Source organism: Eutrigla gurnardus (genome assembly GCF_963514095.1).
Source record: "Eutrigla gurnardus genome assembly, chromosome: 14".
Lineage (NCBI taxonomy): Eukaryota > Metazoa > Chordata > Actinopteri > Perciformes > Triglidae > Eutrigla > Eutrigla gurnardus.
In genome coordinates this window covers 19,692,807-19,712,001 of record NC_139937.1, presented here as the reverse complement: position 1 = coordinate 19,712,001, position 19,195 = coordinate 19,692,807, and the positions used below count along the sequence as shown (strand labels likewise).

Sequence of the window (19,195 nt, the reverse complement as noted above, 5' to 3'; positions counted from 1 at the left end):
TCGACACACGGCTATGTGGCTTTTTGGCAGGAAGATTATGCCTTGTTGGTAGTGGAATATGCTTCAATTAAGTTTAGTGGAATTATTCTAATGATCTACGTGTGAAAAGAGTAAAGTTAGGATGTTGCTTGCATGACTTGTCTGCACAAATCCCCCCCCATCTCACTTTCTCTCCGTCTTCTCTGCTGATGCTGGATTCTGGCTCAGGTATTTCTCACTCTGTTGAGAGTAGATAGAGGACGAGAAGAGCAAAAAAGGAAAGAGGATCCCGTCAGTGCCTGGGAACCTGGGGGATCCTGGAGGGACAGAGAGCACAGGGGGGGGATCCATCAGGACGATAATGCTGTGAGGAGAGCTGCTCAGGGAAAGCTAAATCAGGTCCTTTTTTTGTCCTCGTCTGAATCCTGAAAGCGTTCCTGTGCGTGATCCGGTCTGGTCTGAGGGGACTCTGCAGCATCATGGGAGCCACCAGCCACAAGGTAAGAGGGGATGCTCTACTTTGGGCCTTGCAGGTTTGCTGTCTGCTTTTGGTCCACTGGAATTTACATGAAATGAAACACGGATTAAACATTCTTTTTTCAGTGGAGACAAAAAGTAAAAATATCAGATTTGTGACATGGGGACAGTTAATGGAACACCATATAGACATTGGATGGTAAATGTGATCCAGCAAGTGTTTAATTGTCTTTATCCGTTTTGGTGTGTTTCGGTCTTCATTTACTCTTTTAGATGTTAGGTTTAGTTGGTGTCTTAATTAGCAGTGATGGTTAATAGCTTGGAAAACTCATTCATTCTTCTTAAAATACCGGCACTATTATGTGTTTGGGGGAAAAAAAGTAATTGTGGATGAACCAAACTCATTGTAATGAACTGACATGCAGTGAGAATCGAGCTGAAACATGTCATTGTTATTTGTCCAGAAACTTTCTTTATCTTAAAAATGGTATTTTCATGTAAGATTCTGCATTCTTGGGCGTCGTTCTGTTGAGATGATATTTCTGTGGGTCGTTTTCTCTTGAAAGACACGAGACTGATCTTTTAGAGGAAATTTCTATTGATTTGTATGAAAAAATAAAGCATTTGTTTTCCCTGAAATGTGCCCAGCATGTAGATTCAACGGAGGCGTTGATGAGAGATAAAACCTGGGAGAAAACAATTTAATCTTTGGCCCCAAAAAGATGTGGCATTCATTGTTTTATAACAAACTGCAAAGGATCTATGAGATTATGAGAGAATGAAGGAGCGGCTCCCCTCACTGCCCCGGAGGTCCTTCAGCTCAGGGTTACTGCTTCATTCCCGCCGCAGCATGCTTCCCCCAAACTAACCTGCAGTGGGTGTTTATTGACAGCATCACGCTGCAAACACTGCTGGCAGGACGAATATTCCCATTCACTCCGAGAGTGTGTCGGGATAAAACTTGCTGATATTGAATTATTATACATTTTAAACAAGGTGGTACCTTGGTACGACTGACTGACTCCAACACTCCACTTACAACTTAAAGGAAAACTTAAGTTAAAAGTGGAGAGTCGTGACCAGTTGATACACACACACACACACACACACACACACACACACACACACACACACACACACACACACACACACACCAAGATTTCCAAGGCTACATCTCACGCCTAGACCATATTTTGTTGTACTCCTTCAGATCATAGTTTTAAAGTTGTAATATTTTTCTTTAAGGGCTCGTCCGGGATTTGAACCCGGGACCTCTCACACCCGAAGTGAGAATCATACCCCTAGACCAACGAGCCATGCTGGTTCTGGTCAGCCCGCACAAAAGAATCTGTACAGTAGACAGTATTCTGATCAGATCAATACAGGCCCCTCGTTCACGTCATTAAACATGATTCTCCACAGTTTGGCTTATTGAAATGTTCATATCAACGTTCGGTTTTTATGTTTCAGTGCAACATTTCTGGACAGGTAAATATGTCATAAGGATCATGAATATTAAGAAAAAAAGAAGTTCAAAAATTATTATAATTAATAATCATAATAATAATAATAATAATAATAATAATAATAATAATAATAATAGTAATAATAAATACATGAAAAATAAAGAGATTTAAAAAATAAACAAATGAAAGAGCAACAGTGATATCAGTAACAATTATTTAAAAAAATAAGTAAATAAAATAATACAATTTTAAAATAGTAAAAGGTAAAAAAAAATTAGATATAGATGACAATTCAATTCTATGTTTATTTATTTTATTTTATACATTAGATACTGACATTTGTTGCTGCATTAAGTTGACGTTTTTTTCAGTACATTTAAACTTTTTGCAGTGGCTGTTCTGCACCCAAAAATCAAGAAATGAGTTGAGATGCTCTGCCTCCTGCTGTGAACTGGACTAGACTCATGTGGCCTGCTGTGGGCTGAGTGTCGGATGCTATTAAATGGATGCGTTTTCCCCCTGCAGGCGTCTCTCCTCTCAGGGCTGCTTGTGTTGCTGTGTATCGTCTCATCTCTCTGCCAGGAGGAATATTCCGGATCCCACTCAGGTCCTTCATTTATCATTAACAGCTTCTGTTAAGTGAGCTTTACTGCAGCGTCACTGGAAAAACTACAGGAAACAAGATTAGAAACAAGCAAACCTAGATTTATTTGTTCATTGTTAATGATGAATGTATGCTACATTTGTGGGAAACGGATACATTAAATATTATGTGTGTTTGGGATGGAACAACAATCTTTAATGATATTTTTTTGGTTAGTGAAATCAAAAATAATGACAAATATCCATCACAACCAACTCAAACTTACAGATTTCATATATATATATATATATATAAATAATTGTGTTTCACTTGTGTGCGTCCAGGTGAGGATCACAGCTATGAAGGCTCCGTAGTCGACCGCTACAACAACTTAGCCTCTCCTCAACCAGGTGAGCACAGTGACCCTGACTGTTTATTCTTCCCTGACCGTGTGAGTCCAGCAGTTTGTGCTTTGTCCAAAAGAAAAAGCACACAGGACTGCTGGGAGACCTCCAAACTGTAAACATGGAGCACAAACTGTAAAAAGCACCTTGCAAGGAGTGTTTGAAGTGGAGCTGTATGGGGTTCTTACGCTGTCTGAAGGCAAGGTGAAGCTGTGAAAATATTCTAAATATAGCGCATACTGAAACTGATATTGATTTTTCTTTATGTCTAAAATACGTCCACAGCATTACACTTAGCTTAGCTCCTGTCTGTTTCTCCAAACTCCATCTACTGGAGGTAATACTATGAATAGGGAGACATCACAGCTATCCCTTTAAGTCCCAGGACTGAAAGTCTGAATGTTGTTCCATCATCGTCTCCTCTGCACCATCAAGAGTATCCACCAGAGCCGACCCACAGCTACGATGAGGACCAGAGGCCTGAGGAAGGGGACTACGACCCTTACGACCCCTACGGTCCTGAACCCACCCACGTCACCATGATCACCGAGGACGCCTTCCCCTACGCCACCACCGCCGAGTCCCACTACGCCAAGGAGGACACAGAGACGATGCAGGTACGACCAGCTGCCATTTCACCACACAGTCCTTTAAGCTGCTGTTCTGGAGCTTTTCGACCACATGACGCATACTTCAACCATGGTGTGATGTTGTTGTGCTTCAGGTCCCGTACGAGTACCCTCCAGCAGGACCAGACACCGGCTCCTCGGAGGAGTCTGGGGGCGACGTAGCTCTCGGGGAGGAGGGGCCGACGGAGTGTGACTGTGAGCCTGGGCAGCCTGGATTTGCTGGCTTTGCGGGTCCAAAGGTACCGACTCCTTTCATCAAGTTAAAGTCCCTTTATTCTCAGCAATCACCACCCTCTGTCCTGCTGAAAACATTTCATCTCATGCAACAAAGGATTTGTTCCCATTACTCACTGAATTCATCCAGTGATCTCAAATTTGTAATTCATGTTTTTCATGTTTAAATATCACTGCTGGCCATCAAAGCTACACTGGAAATGTGAAAAAAGCCCATCAGAGGTTGTTTTTAGTGAGTTTCAGAGTCAGTCAAATGCTCTACATCTAGCATCCTTGTGTTATTGGAGAGACTAAAAACACGGGAATCCGATGTATCCGATGTATGCTGCAGATGTGATAGGAGTTGAGGGATATTTATCACATTTGTAACATCACTTTAAATAATCACAAGTGTGCAAAGTGCAATCATCAGCCTGAGATTAAGAAAAATATTATAATGAATCACAATATGCATACATCTTCACCCATTTATAGTTTATTCTCGAGATTCACATGTTTCTATCGTTGGTGCAGAAACACGGTAACAGTCTGCAGGAATGGACAAATAAATGTTTTTTTATCTTGCTTATCTGTTATTGATTCTGTCTAATTTTCCTGTCAGGGATCCAGAGGTCTGCAGGGTAAAGATGGTGAGCCGGGAGCTCAAGGCAGAGAGGTGAGAGAATAAAATATTATTACTGCATGTTGGTAAATTCTGGGAAATCCTGTATGAATTAGCCGTGTGTCCAAGTGCTTCTGCTGCTGCAAAGGACACTGGGAGTTTAATCTGTGTTTATATATCTGCTTTTAGGGTTATAAAGGAACCAAGGGGGTCCGGGGGAGAGGAGGAGACACCGGACCAGTGGTCAGTAACTCATGTAACCACAACACCATTTATATTGAGAGATACAATATAAATATATACTGATATATTGTACTGACTCTGAACTGACATCAGTGTTTAAAGGAGTCATCACCTGGAAATCGCAATTTCTCTTGTTAAAACATGCATATCTGTGTTTGACCTCAGTTGAAACTTGCCTGAAAGGCTGGAGTTTGAAAGTGGCGCCGTTTTGTCGCTTCTGCTCTTTTTCCGAACAGGAATAGCACACAAGGGTGTGCATTCCTAAAGCACGAGATTTTGATTCTGCGCCTTCGGTGACGTCACCGTGGCGGCTACTTGCATAAGCCCACCCCTCTTTCACCACCCAACCCCGCCCCGTCCGCTACCTGAAATCGCCGAAGCGCCGCCATTATGTTTTGGAGTCTGCATGCAGGCAAGCCCCCCCGGCTCTGTCCTTCCTGCGGCGAATCAACGCGCGCCTCATTACATATTATACAATGCACATCCGGACCAGTCAAAACCTCGCGCGTAATCTCGCGTGATAAAATCGCGGTACGAAAAAGGGTCAGAACAAGCTCAATGTTTGATTAAAAATTTTTTTTTTTTTTCTAATAAGTTTTACGAAGTGATCCAAAGCGATCCAAGGGGGGCTGGATACGTATAAAACCAGGTGATGACTCCTTTAAGTAAATTTGAAGATGTTGTCATTAACCTTGGTGTGTGTGTGTGTGTGTGTGTGTGTGTGTCTGTCTGAGTGCTAAACAATCGTATTCTTTAGTTTTGTTCGTGCGTTGGTTTTGTTTTGACCTTTGACCTCTCCTCTCGCAGGGTGACGTCGGACTTGAAGGGGATGACGGTGCTTCTGGTTTCTCTGGAGCCATGGTGAGTTTAAAACCAGTGGTAGAAGGTAACTAGTTTGTTCAATTTGTTACTTTACATGATTATTTCCTTTTTTTCTACTTTATATTTCTACTCCATTACATCGCAGAGGGAAATATATATTAAAAAAATGATATACATAATACTTTCTTAGAGAATTGGTTTTAAATGTAACTTAGTAAGTAACTAATTTACTGAATCTGTTGTCGTTATCAGGGAGAACCTGGACTTATAGGGGACCCAGGAGATCATGGAGAGCTGGGTCTAAAGGTACACACACACACACACACACACACACACACACACACACACACACACACACACACACACACACACACACACACATCAGATGCAGATGATTGATTAGAACATGACTTCTTTTGTGTCAACAGGGTGACGTTGGTATGGAGGGACCCCGCGGAGGAGTCGGAGGTCCCGGTGAGACTGTAAGGAAACAACCTCCACCTCTTTTCTTGTATCTCAACTGAACTTAGAAACAAAATATGAATATCATTTTTTCTTCACATTCTTTTTATTGAAGGTAGTAGGTGAGAGAGACTCCTCACCTTCAATGTTGGAGTCATCTTTAAATTAAAGATAAAATGGAAACTGTACATCTTTGGACAAATATATCATCAGATAACGTAGAATAGAAAAGGAAAAAAAAAAGATTTTTGCAATAAATGTGTATCTTTATTCATCATTTAAAAATGTAAACAATGAGATAGACGTGCAAAATTAATCACTTCGCCAGTTTATTTTAAATGTATGCATTAAATAATCAATATAACATAGAAATGAAAATACAGGCGGAGTTTATTTCAAAGTGTTAATATTTAATAATTCAGTATTTTGAAGACCTCATTTATATGAAATATAACAACAATAATAATAATCGTTATAAAGTGCTTCACATGAGCAAAGAACACGTAAAACATAACATGGACACATAAAAATATAGCAATATAAGTACTAAACTCACCACATAAAAAAATCTTTATGGACCAATAAACACAATCTAATCTAGATGTCACATCAAATTAAGGCAGTGACGTTAAAGTATGTTGTGATCTTAATCCTGTGTTTGTACCCCTCCTGAATTCTGGAAAAACACTTTAGGACTTAAAAAGCTACAGAAGCATCCATGGTTGTAGTTTTCTTGAATAAATTTACATTTTTTATTTTGTTTTAAACATTAAATTGTGATCACACATGAATGATCACGTGAAATCTTAATAAAAGCTACAGTGCAGTGCCAGAAATTATTTAATAAAAGGCTAAAAAGTGTTCAACCTTGAGTCGGTTTTCTGGGAGTTTGTTCCAGATATATGGAGCATAAAAACTCAATAAGAGGGATATTAAACTATGGAATAGAAGTCAAAATAGAAACTATGCTGGAGCAATTTAAGACAAAGTATAAATATATAAAAATGCACATTTAATGTTGTAAAGTTGTATTATATCGTACGATCAACAATACAGCAGTGAATAAAAGTAATAAAAAACCCAATATGTATGTAAGACCTGCTAAGGAAGGTGCAACAATAATATGACGGAGACTCTAAATCACCATAATGGATACGTGAAGATCCAGGTGGTCTCAAGATGCTGATCCAGTATTTGTTGGAAATCCCCTCCACCTGCCAGTTTGGCACAACAACAACCGTCATGGTGGTTCCTTCAGCTCACCAGGTGGACCAGAGACCCAGTAAAAGAGGCTGCTGGTAACTTTGGGGCTTTACCAGTTGTTGCTGTTACACAACATGTGAAATACATTACTTTTTTCCCCAAACTCTTCACACCAGCTGCACTAAATGATAAATATATATTACTTATTTTTACTTTTGTTTCTGGAGCCCAGTTTGTAGTTGTCACACGCTTTATTTCAAATCTCAAATTCAACAGCCTGCAACACCGCAAACACAAATCTACATTTTTAATGTAGAGTTTGTTTCATTTCAGGGCCCTCGAGGTGATGCTGGGTCTCAGGGACCAAAGGGAGGTAGAGGTATCAAGGTAAAGTGTTAAATGCACACATTTAAACTTTCTTTCATTTATTTTAACTGCTTGTACAAACATAATAAACACGTGTGTTTAGATAAGATTGAAATGTATTTAATAATATTAATGAATTTATTAAATAATTTAAATTAATTTAATTAATTAATAAATTAAAATGTTTTTTTTTCACTTTTTCATTATATGAAATCGTTTACTTTGCAAATGTTTTATTTCTCTTTTAAACATGTATAGCTCAAATATGACATAACAATTTATGTATGAACTAAATGTAAATAAGAAAAATATTATATTGTACTGAATTTAATTGAGTTAGCAGGTAACTACTCTCTGAAAATGCAATTTAATCTATTATCTGTCATCTATCAGTTTGAACTTTCAACCTGTTTCCAAAACATCTACTCGTTTTGTTCATTTTACGACTCCTCATACACTTCTACTGTTCATAGAACGGCTGATGTTTTCGATTCATTCTTCATCATCTTTCCCTCATTCCTGTCACGTCTGTGTTTGCTGTTCAGGGATTTCTTGGTAACAAAGGCAAAGAGGGTCCTCAGGGACGAGACGGACTGAAGGTATGGCAACGAGAGGATCTGAAGTACAGTATTTCTGCAGCAAGGTCATGGCCAAACTACATAACATTACATTCCCTGCTCACCTGAGTGATGAAGGACTTCTTCCTGCTTTGAAAAGTGACTGTATTCTTCACTGGGAACAAATGTGTAGTCTTGTTTCACTTCCCTCTGCTCACCATCAGACGTCAATAAAGCAGCTAGTTTTGAATCTCTTTAACCGTCCCGTCTTCTCCAAACAGGGTCAGATCGGCGCTCCAGGGTTTCCAGGTGATGTCGGCGACCCGGGTTACACTGTAAGAAACCTATTATCTCTATTTGATAATGTAATCACTCACATTCGGTTTGGATATCCGCTCACTTTTCCCCCATAACTGTTTCTATTTCGAGCTCTAAGTAGATTTAATACGTGGATGATTATCATGGCTGGATGTGATATTATGACATGTACATTTTTGTTACAAAATCAACACAACGCTTCCTGTTGCTAAAATATGTTTGCTCAGCGTAATAAAGTTCAAAGCAGTTTCTTGGCAGTGTGGGTGAATGTAAGTCAGTTATGAAACAGGAGATGGCGTCCATGTCCATGTTTCCATTATGAGAGACGAGGAAGTGAGAGGTAGAGAGCATGTGACTGTCTGTTCACTTCCTTAAGTGAGTTTCTGTATCAACAAATGACATCACTGACACTGAGGCTTCACAGCCAGTGTGGCGATCATTTATTTACTGTTTTCAATGAGCCGCTTCGTGTGTTTTTACTCAATCCGTTCTCATGAATTAAACATTTCTTTGAAATGATGTACTCATCACACAGAGATGTATTTGTGTCTCCTCAGGGTTATACTGGACAGCTGGGGCCCATCGGACCTGGTGGACCAAAGGTACAAACACACATTTAAACATGTTATTACTATAGTTTATTATTCATTATGACAGTGTGTGTGTGTGTGTGTGTGTGTGTGTGTGTGTGTGTGTGTGTGTGTGTGTGTGTGTGTGTGTGTGTGTGTGTGTGTGTGTGTGTGTGTGTGTGTGTGATCAATATCTTATCAGTCTCCTTTTCAGTGGAGAGTTTTTAGTTTCCCAATGACAACCTTTATTCTGTAACAGTTACTTCTGAGGAGTAAATACTGAAACATCATAGAAGTATGTGATGCCAAAACGTCTCAAACACTACTGGCCAAATTCTGATTAAATGTGCTGTTAATATTCAGGGTCCCCAGGGGTTTCCAATCAAAGCTTCCACGATAAGTCAGAGGGGTTGTGATATCATCAATAGGACGGCTAATCAGAAACACATCTTTGGGTTTTTCCTGTGAGTTACTGTATAATTTGACCTCTTTAGGCCTCCAAACGTTATCTCACTTAAATGGAAAGATTGTCTGTCGGCCTCAATCTTCCCCTAAAGGAAAAAAAGAATGCGATGTGAAACAAAATGTGATGGATCATTATGGTTTATGAACACGAAAATAACCAGCGTTGCGCAGGAATCTGTCTGGAGCTAAGGAGTCACCGGTTTGACCTTTGCAAATGTCCTGCTCAAGTGCTTTTGAGCAAAACGCTGAACCACAGACTGCTTAGTCACCATGCGGTACAGGCCTGGTGGTCGAACCAGCAGCTGTCTGTCCAAATGAATCATTTAAACAAACGGGACTTTGTCCTGACCAGGAGCAGATGTGAAATAACACAGTGTTTATATGAAAAGTGACCTTTTTTTTACACTATAATAGAAGTAGGGAAGTTAATAACATATACATTTATCAGCAGCTCTAACACACGCTTATTTCTTCTTTAGTAATCTTACCTTAACAAACTTATAATAAAACTAATAATTATTGCAAGATCACTAAACTTACTGTATGTTCTATGAAAGCGTTAAATGTTTTCAGGTCATGTCGAGAACTTTTATTTTTTGATCCCATTATAACAAACGTGTGTTGGCAAGGAAACGCCATTTTTTGTTTTCCCATTGCCTCGTCTGACTTTCTATAACATCTGACTCAGAATGGGATTTCTCCCCGGAGGGAAGAAGGACATTTCTGTTCTTTCATTTCACGACAGCGTGATGTTTTGAAATTATTTTAAATACTTTCACTTCATGTCAGAAAAATACCCGGATTATTTCAAGGATCTTTATAGTTTTACTTTTGTCTTCCCTCCATCAATGGGCAGCTTTAGTGAAGAGTATGTAATCAGAGCAGGAACTGAGTAACATAATTATCTTCACGTTCATCTAGGCAGTACCAGTGACACATAAGGGGATGTCTAAAGCACATGGACATTTCCAAAGTACTCTCTGTTGCTTTGAGCTTCATGGCAATCAAAAAAACAAACAGTTATCTGGTTGTTTCAGCTTCTTGCATTTTCACTCATCGACACCACAACGCATAAAAAAAGAATATCGGGGACAGTTCAAGCTCTAACTTGAAACCAAAACTGTAGCCGCAGTACAAGTCAGAAAAATACCAATCCAAGCAAAAGCAAAAGTTAATACAAGAGATGTTGACATGTTTTGCATCTCCATAAGCTTCATTGTGTGCAGGTCATGCTGTCTGTCACCTGGCCGAGGGTTATTGATGGTGTTTTGACTACTCGCTCCTCCCACGGCCTGTGGGAAGGAACTGATGTAACAAACAGGTTTACGGCTATATTTAGATGTAAATAATAGATGGCAAAATATCAACAGGGGTTTGGACAATTGTTATAATTTAATTCAGACAGACCTGTATCTGATTTAGGACCATCAGGAGTCCGGGATCGAAAAGATTTCTTGTGAAAGTAGAACATTTTAAGCATCAAGATATTTGTGGCCTTAATTTGTTCTTTTGTGTAGATACGAGGTTTTCTTTTGTATAGATAGGTGTTCTCTTGTGTAGATACTGGGTTGTTCTCTTGTGTAGATACTGGGTTGTTCTTTTGTATAGATAGGTGTTCTTTTGTGTAGATACTGGGTTGTTCTTTTGTGTAGATACTGGGTTGTTCTTTTGTGTAGATACTGGGTTGTTCTTTTTTATAGATAGGTGTTATTTTGTGTAGATACTGGGTTGTTCTTTTGTGTAGATACTGGGTTGTTCTTTTGTATAGATAGGTGTTCTTTTGTGTAGATACTGGGTTGTTCTTTTGTGTAGATACTGGGTTGTTCTTTTGTATAGATATGTGTTCTTTTGTGTAGATACTGGGTTGTTCTTTTGTGTAGATACTGGGTTGTTCTCTTGTGTAGATACTGGGTTGTTCTTTTGTATAGATAGGTGTTCTTTTGTGTAGATACTGGGTTGTTCTTTTGTGTATAGATAGATGTTCTTTTGTGTAGATACTGGGTTGTTCTTTTGTGTAGATACTGGGTTGTTCTTTTGTGTAGATACTGGGTTGTTCTTTTGTGTAGATACTGGGTTGTTCTTTTGTATAGATACTGGGTTGTTCTTTTGTGTAGATACTGGGTTGTTCTTTTGTGTAGATACTTGTTTGTTTTTTTGTGTAGATACTGGGTTGTTCTTTTGTATAGATACTGGGTTGTTCTTTTGTGTAGATACTGGGTTGTTCTTTTGTATAGATAGGTGTTCTTTTGTGTAGATCCATATAGTTGGATCCATACAATGAGTAAGGATCAGGAAACTTAAGACTTAATGTCTTCTTCTGGAAAACCAGTCAAATCAGGAAGGAGATGATCCATATTCTTTGTGATTTTAGCGCTCACATGTGACAGCATGCTACAGAACTCTCACTTTCTCTGCCCACAAAATCCACCACCCCTGTTTACAAACACAACGAATGTCAGAACATATTCCACAGTGTTTTCTCTTTGCTCGAGTTCATTCCTTTTCTCTCTCAGGGTAATGCAGGTCTTGACGGCCTGCCAGGCGGCGGCGGTGACCCTGGAGAAGATGTGAGTTAGACCCAGTTTGTAGAGCTTTATAACTATCTGCCATCTTTACTTCCCCTGCTGCTACAAACATCAGTTCATCTTCTTCCTCAGGGTCCTACAGGAGTCTCGGGTGTGATGGGAGAGCCTGGAATTTTTGGAGCCAAGGTAACGAATAGAATAGCTCAACACTATAAATATCTAGCATAGAGTATTTCATTCATCCAAATGGAAAAATGCATCTTTAGTAGATGGAGTTTGGAGAAACAGGCAAACAGGAGTACCAGCACGGGAGCAAAGCAATGTTCTGCTGCAGATGGATTTGAAAAAACAATAGACTTATGAATCTATCTCCAACATGTTGCCGTAGACGCAGATGGAATCCTGTTTGGCAGAAAAAAACCACCTCATAGTTATACTGTATTATATATTCTTGGTACCTATAGTTCCACAAAAGGAATCATGACATGGGGAACGATTTAGTTATCTGATATAGCAATACACTGGCGGCGTATCATGTCAATCGACAACACCCACGTCTTTTGTTTCCTGTTTTTGTTGTGAGTGGCTGCATTTCAAGCCAGAACATGCAAGGCTGTTTTCCTGAACACAATCCATTGAGTTTGGCCATTTAAGAAACATAAAACTTATGTTTAACATGTTGTTTCCATTCTAGAAAAGGCCCAAATGTGTGCCACTCAGTGTCTTAATGTGTGTTGTGCTTCTGCAGGGCAGTAAGGGAGATGGTGGTGTGAGAGGACCCCGAGGAAGAGTGGGCGCCAGGGTGAGTGAACTCACAGGTTTGATTAGTGACTCAGCCGACTGTTGTTTTAAAGGTGTAGAGCCTGGTCATATTCTTTTTTTTGCAGGGCAAGAATATGCAAATTTCAAACTGCTGAACTTCTGAGACCCAATCAAAGTAACACTGCTAAACACATTGCTTAATTTTGTGTCCTCACTTCGGTTTAAGAAAACAGCGTGATTACTTTGCTAAGCATCACCAGCTTTATCAGCCTTTCCTTGCCAAAACAAGGTGAGAAGTAACCAGTTACATTCGCAATGTGTGATCAGTTTATCCAAATGACACCTATTTCAACATTTGCGCCGATCCGTCAGAGGTGCATGTTTAACCGCAGGGTATTCCAAATAAAAACCACCAGTTTGACGATGGCTAGATGCTAGCGACGCTTCTCAAACAAAATCTACACTGTATTGTACAACAACGGAGGCTCCATTGTCCGAACTTAGACAGTATGCTTTATTACTCCTTTCAACCTTTACAAATACCTTTCACAATAAAAGCCCGAGACACATATGGGTTTTTTTTGTGACAGATGTATTTCTGAAGAAGTCAATTGTGGTTGCAAAATACAATTGAAACCCTTTTCTGACAACCTCAAAGTATCCATAGTCCAGCTCTCTGGAGGTTAACTTCTTGTTTTTCACACTAATTTGATCACAGTGACATTAAGAGAAGGAAGTTGGGGACTGTCCCTGAATGCAAGAAAACATGTTCTGTTCGTTTATAGAGACAAATTAAAAACTACAAGTGTCCTTATCCATCAAAAAATAAATAAAAAAAGGAAAATGTAACAAGATCTTGGAGATCAAGATCATCTATCACTGCTGCTGTTCTATAGATCAGCCTGTTGTATCGTATGTACTACTGCATTCACATCTTCTAGCAGACTTTCAGAGGGAACTTCAATTCTGTGGTATGGTAATGGCCACAGGGGGGGTTCCAGGCTCAGTTTTCATTTTTGAAAGGTCAAAGTGAAATCTCTCATCGCTTGAGAAGAACAGTTTAACTACTGGAAGAAGACTCATATGGTGAACACATTTATGACTGAGTTTTACTTTTTCAAATCATATATTATGTTAACAATAAATGTATTTTACTTACTGCTGTATGTTGTCTTAATTTCCCCCATCTCTCTCTCTCTCTCTCTCTCTCTCTCTCTCTCTCTCTCTCTCTCTCTCTCTCTCTCTCTCTCTCTCTCTCTCTCTCTCATATAATGTATATACAATTAATAATTAGAATAATTAGTGTAAAATACGTTTGAAAATGTAAACACACTTGATAATTATAGTTAATAATGTTCAAATCAGTACTCATATGTGCATATGCCTCCATTCACTTCAACTCTGTTCTTTTCTACACCAATGAGATCTCAATTTTGAGTTTTATATGGTGTCCCTCAAATTGCATGACTCAGAAGTATATTTATGATCACAGCAAAACCAAAAAGTTATACACTTTAAACTTAATATATTTATCAGCTATTACTCCCATTGATTGAGTATTATTCTCTGTGTTTGTTCAACAGGGAGCTGAAGGAGAGCAAGGAGATGCCGGACTACCAGGCAAACCAGGACCGAAGGGCCTCCAAGGCCAGACTGTGAGTACAACACAGGGTCACCGGGGTCTCGTCTTTACACAAAGAGCAACTTGAATGTGATCTGAAATTCAGAAACACAACCTAAACCGGGTCCTGAATTTTCCTCCAGGGAGCGAAAGGTGAGACGGGACCTGATGGTGTTAAGGTGAGTGTTTCACCACACGTCTGTCTGTTCATGTTCAAAATACTCTGGTACACATGTTGAAAATGATGTGTAATAGGTCAAAAGTAGTTAGAGTGTTAAACTGTGAAGGTTATACTATCTATTGTTAGATTATTATGAGTTACGCATTCATGTAAAAACAGGATTTTACTGTTGAAGTTGGTTGAGGTGGACCTCATTTCAAACTATTATCTGCTGACTATTTTCATCATAGATTAAGCTGCTGATTATTTTCTCAATGAATCGATTGATTGTCAGCACCATTTCCATGGTTTGTACTGTTAACACTCTTGGCACCATTAGCTGCAAGCCGCCGGCTCAGCTGTCCAAGCATTTTGTAGTAGTTTTGTAATAGGCAGTTGATCTCTGTCTTTTTTTTTATCTTGTACTTCCTCTTTTACATTACAAATAGTTTACTATCCTTATTCGACCAGGTAACTCGAGGAGTCAGTCAGCTGTTGTTTGTGCGAAACAATGATAACCACTTCCTCTTTCATCACACGTAGTTGTTGGGTGTTTTTTCCCCCTGCAGGGTGCAGCAGGGAAAAAGGGAATTAAAGGTGCGATTGGACAAAAGGTAATTCTGCCTGTTTACAGTCTGATGATGAAACATGTTTCTCCATTTCACTTCCTCTATCCGCACCTGGGGGGGGATTACCTACTGATTAGTTTGTACCTTTTTTCTCCATCCAGGGCGGCGTGGGAGAGCGTGGAGACAAAGGACAGGTGGTTACGCTGTTTACTTTATCTTTTTACCATGACGTCATAGAAATAGACGCACATCTAACGCCGTCGAGGAGTTTCCAAAATAATCTATATACAGAACCCAAAAGGATTGTTGTTTTTTAAAATGATAGCAGGCGTCAAGGTTCTTTAGAGTTTAGAGATATTATTAAATGATAAACTTCAGGTTAATGACTTCTGTCCAAAAGAGCTTTTAATAAAGAACAATTAAGGTGTAAGATACATTTGAACTGAGATATATATTAATATATATATATATATATATAGAGAGAGAGAGAGAGAGAGAGAGAGAGAGAAAATGTAAAATAGCCATGTAGATATGTCATTATGTAACTATGTTCTTTCTTCTTCTTTGTACAGTTGGCTATGAACAGCCATAAGCAGCTATAAGCAGCCTTGTGATATGTAAAAGAGACAATAATTACAGTTAAACATGATTAATCTGTGCTTCTCCGCCCTCATTTTCTGACAGCGTGGACCAAAAGGAGCAGTCGGTCCTAACGGTGTCCCCGGCCCCGTGGGACCGCCCGGCATCCCGGGCACCAGAGGTGAGCGAGGCGCCTTCGGTGACCTCGGCGTTAAAGGTCAAGCAGGACCCAAAGGAGTTCCAGGTCCCTCTGTGAGTAGCAGTTTGTGTAACAGATCGTCTGCTTTCAGAGCACTTAAATGTCATCAGTATCAGTGAGTCACAGCAGTTTTTAAATTGACTTTAAGTTTTGGACCTCGGGTCAGTTTTGTCTCAGCCATCCAGCAAAAATGCCAATTTTAATTCAAGAAAAACAAATGTTATGCTTTATACTTAATTTGAAAACTCTCTATTAATTAGAAACATTTTAATTTTTTTCACCATCTCTTGTCATTTCAACATCGGGCATTTCACAATAATGCAGTTTGAAAGACTATGCTTTATTTTATCATATCATATAATTTTGTTGAGTTCAAACTGGCTGGGCCAGGAAGGAAATATTCATATTTCTGTCCTGCAGGGTCCTGGTCTGACTGATGAGCAGGTCCTGCAGCTCTGCAAAGGTGTGGTCACGACCCAGATCTCCCAGTACGCCGCCTCCATCCGGGCCAAGTGCTCCCAGGGCTGCCCAATTAACAACCGGACCCTCATCGGGCCCCCAGGGGCACAAGGATCATCAGGGTCAATAGGCAAACCTGTAAGTCCCTCTCCTACCTCAAAGCTAAAAGGGTGGAGAGAAAAATGCCAATTTATAGCTGTTCTACATGAGTGGCAAATGTGTACATGAAACAAAAAAGACTGTATTTTGTCACACAGTTTAATCACAGTTGTCCGTAAAATTATAATACAGTAAATAAAGGAATTTCTGCCCTTTGAAAAATACTTCAAAACACATGTATGTATAGTATTCCTCTTCAGTGAGACAGATCGGATGAAATAGATTATGCAGGACGACACACAGAGTCTTGTAAGAAGCCGTATATATATCATAAGTTACCAAATTAACCATTTCTGCCTCCGTTCTTTCAGGGTAAAGCAGGAAAAACAGGATCAAAAGGAGCCCGAGGTGCTCAAGGTGACAGAGGATTGGAAGGACAGAAAGGAGCGCAAGGAGACAGAGGTACAATCTCATTTGCACAAGAACATTTTGATAAATCATTCCCTCAAACTACTTGCTCACAATATTTACATAGTTATTTGTTTTGTCTCAGCAAACAAACCAATTCATGAGACTCTAAGCCATCTTTTTATAGAATGTAACTCCCTTGAATTAACACTTCCCAGTATTTATTTGAATGTTTTTTTTGACTGTCTCACTGTGGTTTGCTCAGATTTATTACAGTTTAATTTTACTGAGATACATATAGACCCTTTTACAGACGTCATGAAAGAAAAAAAAACCCAAACAAGTTCTATCAAATTATTCAAGGGTGTACGCTTGCTAAAAATATAAGGAGTGAAAGAATGAATTCATCTTCAACACCAATCAAGAACAAAAACATGATTTTTTTTTAAGTGTTCTCCAGTCTTGTATCCTGTGAGATGCAGCATTTCGCAAAAATGCTTTGTGTTTATCTCAACAGGTCAAACGGGACCTAAAGGCCGCGCAGGTGATTCAGGTACAGGCCTGGCAGGACCCGACGGACCACAAGGCCTCAGAGGTAGGACTCTGTTCATGTTCACACAATCATTAATAACTATATATATATATGCAATCTGATTAGGTTCTAAAAGAACCTGTCTGTTTTGCGCCTTCTTTTTATATTTAAGGTTTGCCAGGTCACCCAGCAGAACCCAAAAACGGAATGGAGGGTCTGCGAGGTCCCCGTGGCTTCCCTGGTCCAGTCGGCCAGTCGGGCATGCTCGGGGTTGCAGGCGTGCCGGGAATCTGCGAGGCACGAGACTGCAGCATTCATGCACCTGTGATGCGCAAAGAGCAGGGTTTGGTGAAAGGACCGGTCAGTTCACAAATGTGAACATGAGTGACGAGCACCGCCGTCTGATTATTGAAGGTCTGAGATTCATCTGGTGGCAACTTCAAGGTTCGTCTCATTGAATTGCAGCTAACGTTAGAAGTGGGTGTAACGGGACAAAAAATTTAGATTTAAGACGATCAATTGTTTAAAAGCTGCAAATTATTCTATTCTTCATTGAAAATGTCAGAGGACCCAGTGTAGTACCCTGGGAGTCTCCTCTGGTGGGCAGGTTTGGTAAGAAATGGGGAAACTGTTCAGGAATAAAACCAATTACAAATACAATTCCTCATAAAGATCCAAACACTGTCAAAGCTTTGACCAGGATCAATGATGTCTTGAGTTTGTTTAATTTGATAAAAAAAAACTTTCCCCAAAGTCTCTATGAAAACAAATAAACAAAAGGTGCCATGTAAATAATTTGTAAAATATCTCAAATACATGTACTGTACTCTGAAATTTGTTTCAGATAAACTGTGTGATGTTTTTTTAATCAGTTGTCTCCAGTTTGTAAATTTGAAAACATAATATTCCAGAAAAGATAAATCGCATTAAAATGATGGTTCCACACTTCTGAATCTCGAAATGATAATCCATTGTGATTATCGACCACAGTGTGTTTCTACTGTAAACTATTAAAAAATATAAATATCTGTTGAACATCTGACAAAATAAACTCCAGTCAAAGTACCTTCTTAAATAGTTCCTTCTTTTTCAAAGACATCTATAGCTGAACCAAGGTACTTTTCTCTTTTAATTTTACGATCTTGAATTCTAATTTTTAACAACTTTAAATGTTCTCAGTAGTTACAGACTAATTTCTTCACAATAAATTGTCCACAAAATGTAAGGAGTTCTGCATCAGACATCCTTTATTGATCACTGGGAAAATTGGATATTAAGAGTTCCTAGAATACAACTATATACAAAAATAGAAATGAGAAATGTGTGTATACTACAATACTACAACTAGTAATAGTAATAACAGAGTAAATAATAATGATACAATTTTGCTGCAAAATGGGATCTATGGTTTAGAGATATAACATGCAAGAAGAGTATAACTAAGAATATGAGTTGAAATGTTCAATATAAATATTGTCAATCCCACAGTAAATCACTATTGCACAACATAATCAAAATCAATTAAGTAAAATAGTTGCTTTACGAACTTTTTACTTCCTTGCCAAACTACAAATCAGAATCTTGTTATTTTAATAAATTAAGAGACACAATGAAAAGAAGATTTCAAGAAAACCCTTTTTATTATTATTCTCAGAGCGGCAACACAACAGGAAGAATTGCACATAAGTTTTGGTCCTTACTGAATGAAATGACACTTCACAGTGTATACTGATGATGATGATGATACTCACAGTGCAACAAATATAATTTCAGGTAGTTGGTTTGTTCCACCAGGTCTTGGTTACAAATACATGAATGATAGGAAAGGAAATACAGTACATAGATAATGTTCAGGCTCGTTTCACTTTTTTCATTCAACAGAAATCACATTGATAGAGAATGAT

At 39.0% G+C, this 19,195-nt stretch overlaps 1 protein-coding gene across 1 annotated transcript; it reads left to right on the top strand.

The window, feature by feature from the left end:
• The first annotated feature begins 180 nt into the window (after positions 1–180).
• Positions 181–18,578, top strand: LOC311024270 (uncharacterized protein). Its single transcript, XM_084026596.1, has 26 exons — positions 181–479; positions 2,448–2,529; positions 2,850–2,915; positions 3,345–3,526; positions 3,634–3,777; positions 4,374–4,427; positions 4,563–4,616; positions 5,424–5,477; positions 5,691–5,744; positions 5,867–5,920; positions 7,437–7,490; positions 8,015–8,068; positions 8,308–8,361; positions 8,902–8,946; positions 11,892–11,945; positions 12,036–12,089; positions 12,652–12,705; positions 14,249–14,320; positions 14,430–14,465; positions 15,016–15,060; positions 15,177–15,209; positions 15,700–15,846; positions 16,214–16,390; positions 16,723–16,813; positions 17,277–17,354; positions 17,464–18,578. The coding sequence occupies exons 1-26, from the start codon at positions 459–461 to the stop codon at positions 17,667–17,669; spliced, it is 2,019 nt and encodes a 672-aa protein (XP_083882722.1). The 5' UTR covers positions 181–458; the 3' UTR covers positions 17,670–18,578.
• Positions 18,579–19,195: the final 617 nt, after the last annotated feature.

Bases quoted from the DNA above. Each gene is read 5' to 3' on its own strand.
- LOC311024270 (XM_084026596.1), top strand. From the start codon at position 459: ATGGGAGCCACCAGCCACAAG. The intron at 3,527-3,633 runs GTACGACCAGCT...GTTGTGCTTCAG, and splicing joins AGGACACAGAGACGATGCAG to GTCCCGTACGAGTACCCTCC. The intron at 3,778-4,373 runs GTACCGACTCCT...TTTTCCTGTCAG, and splicing joins CTGGCTTTGCGGGTCCAAAG to GGATCCAGAGGTCTGCAGGG.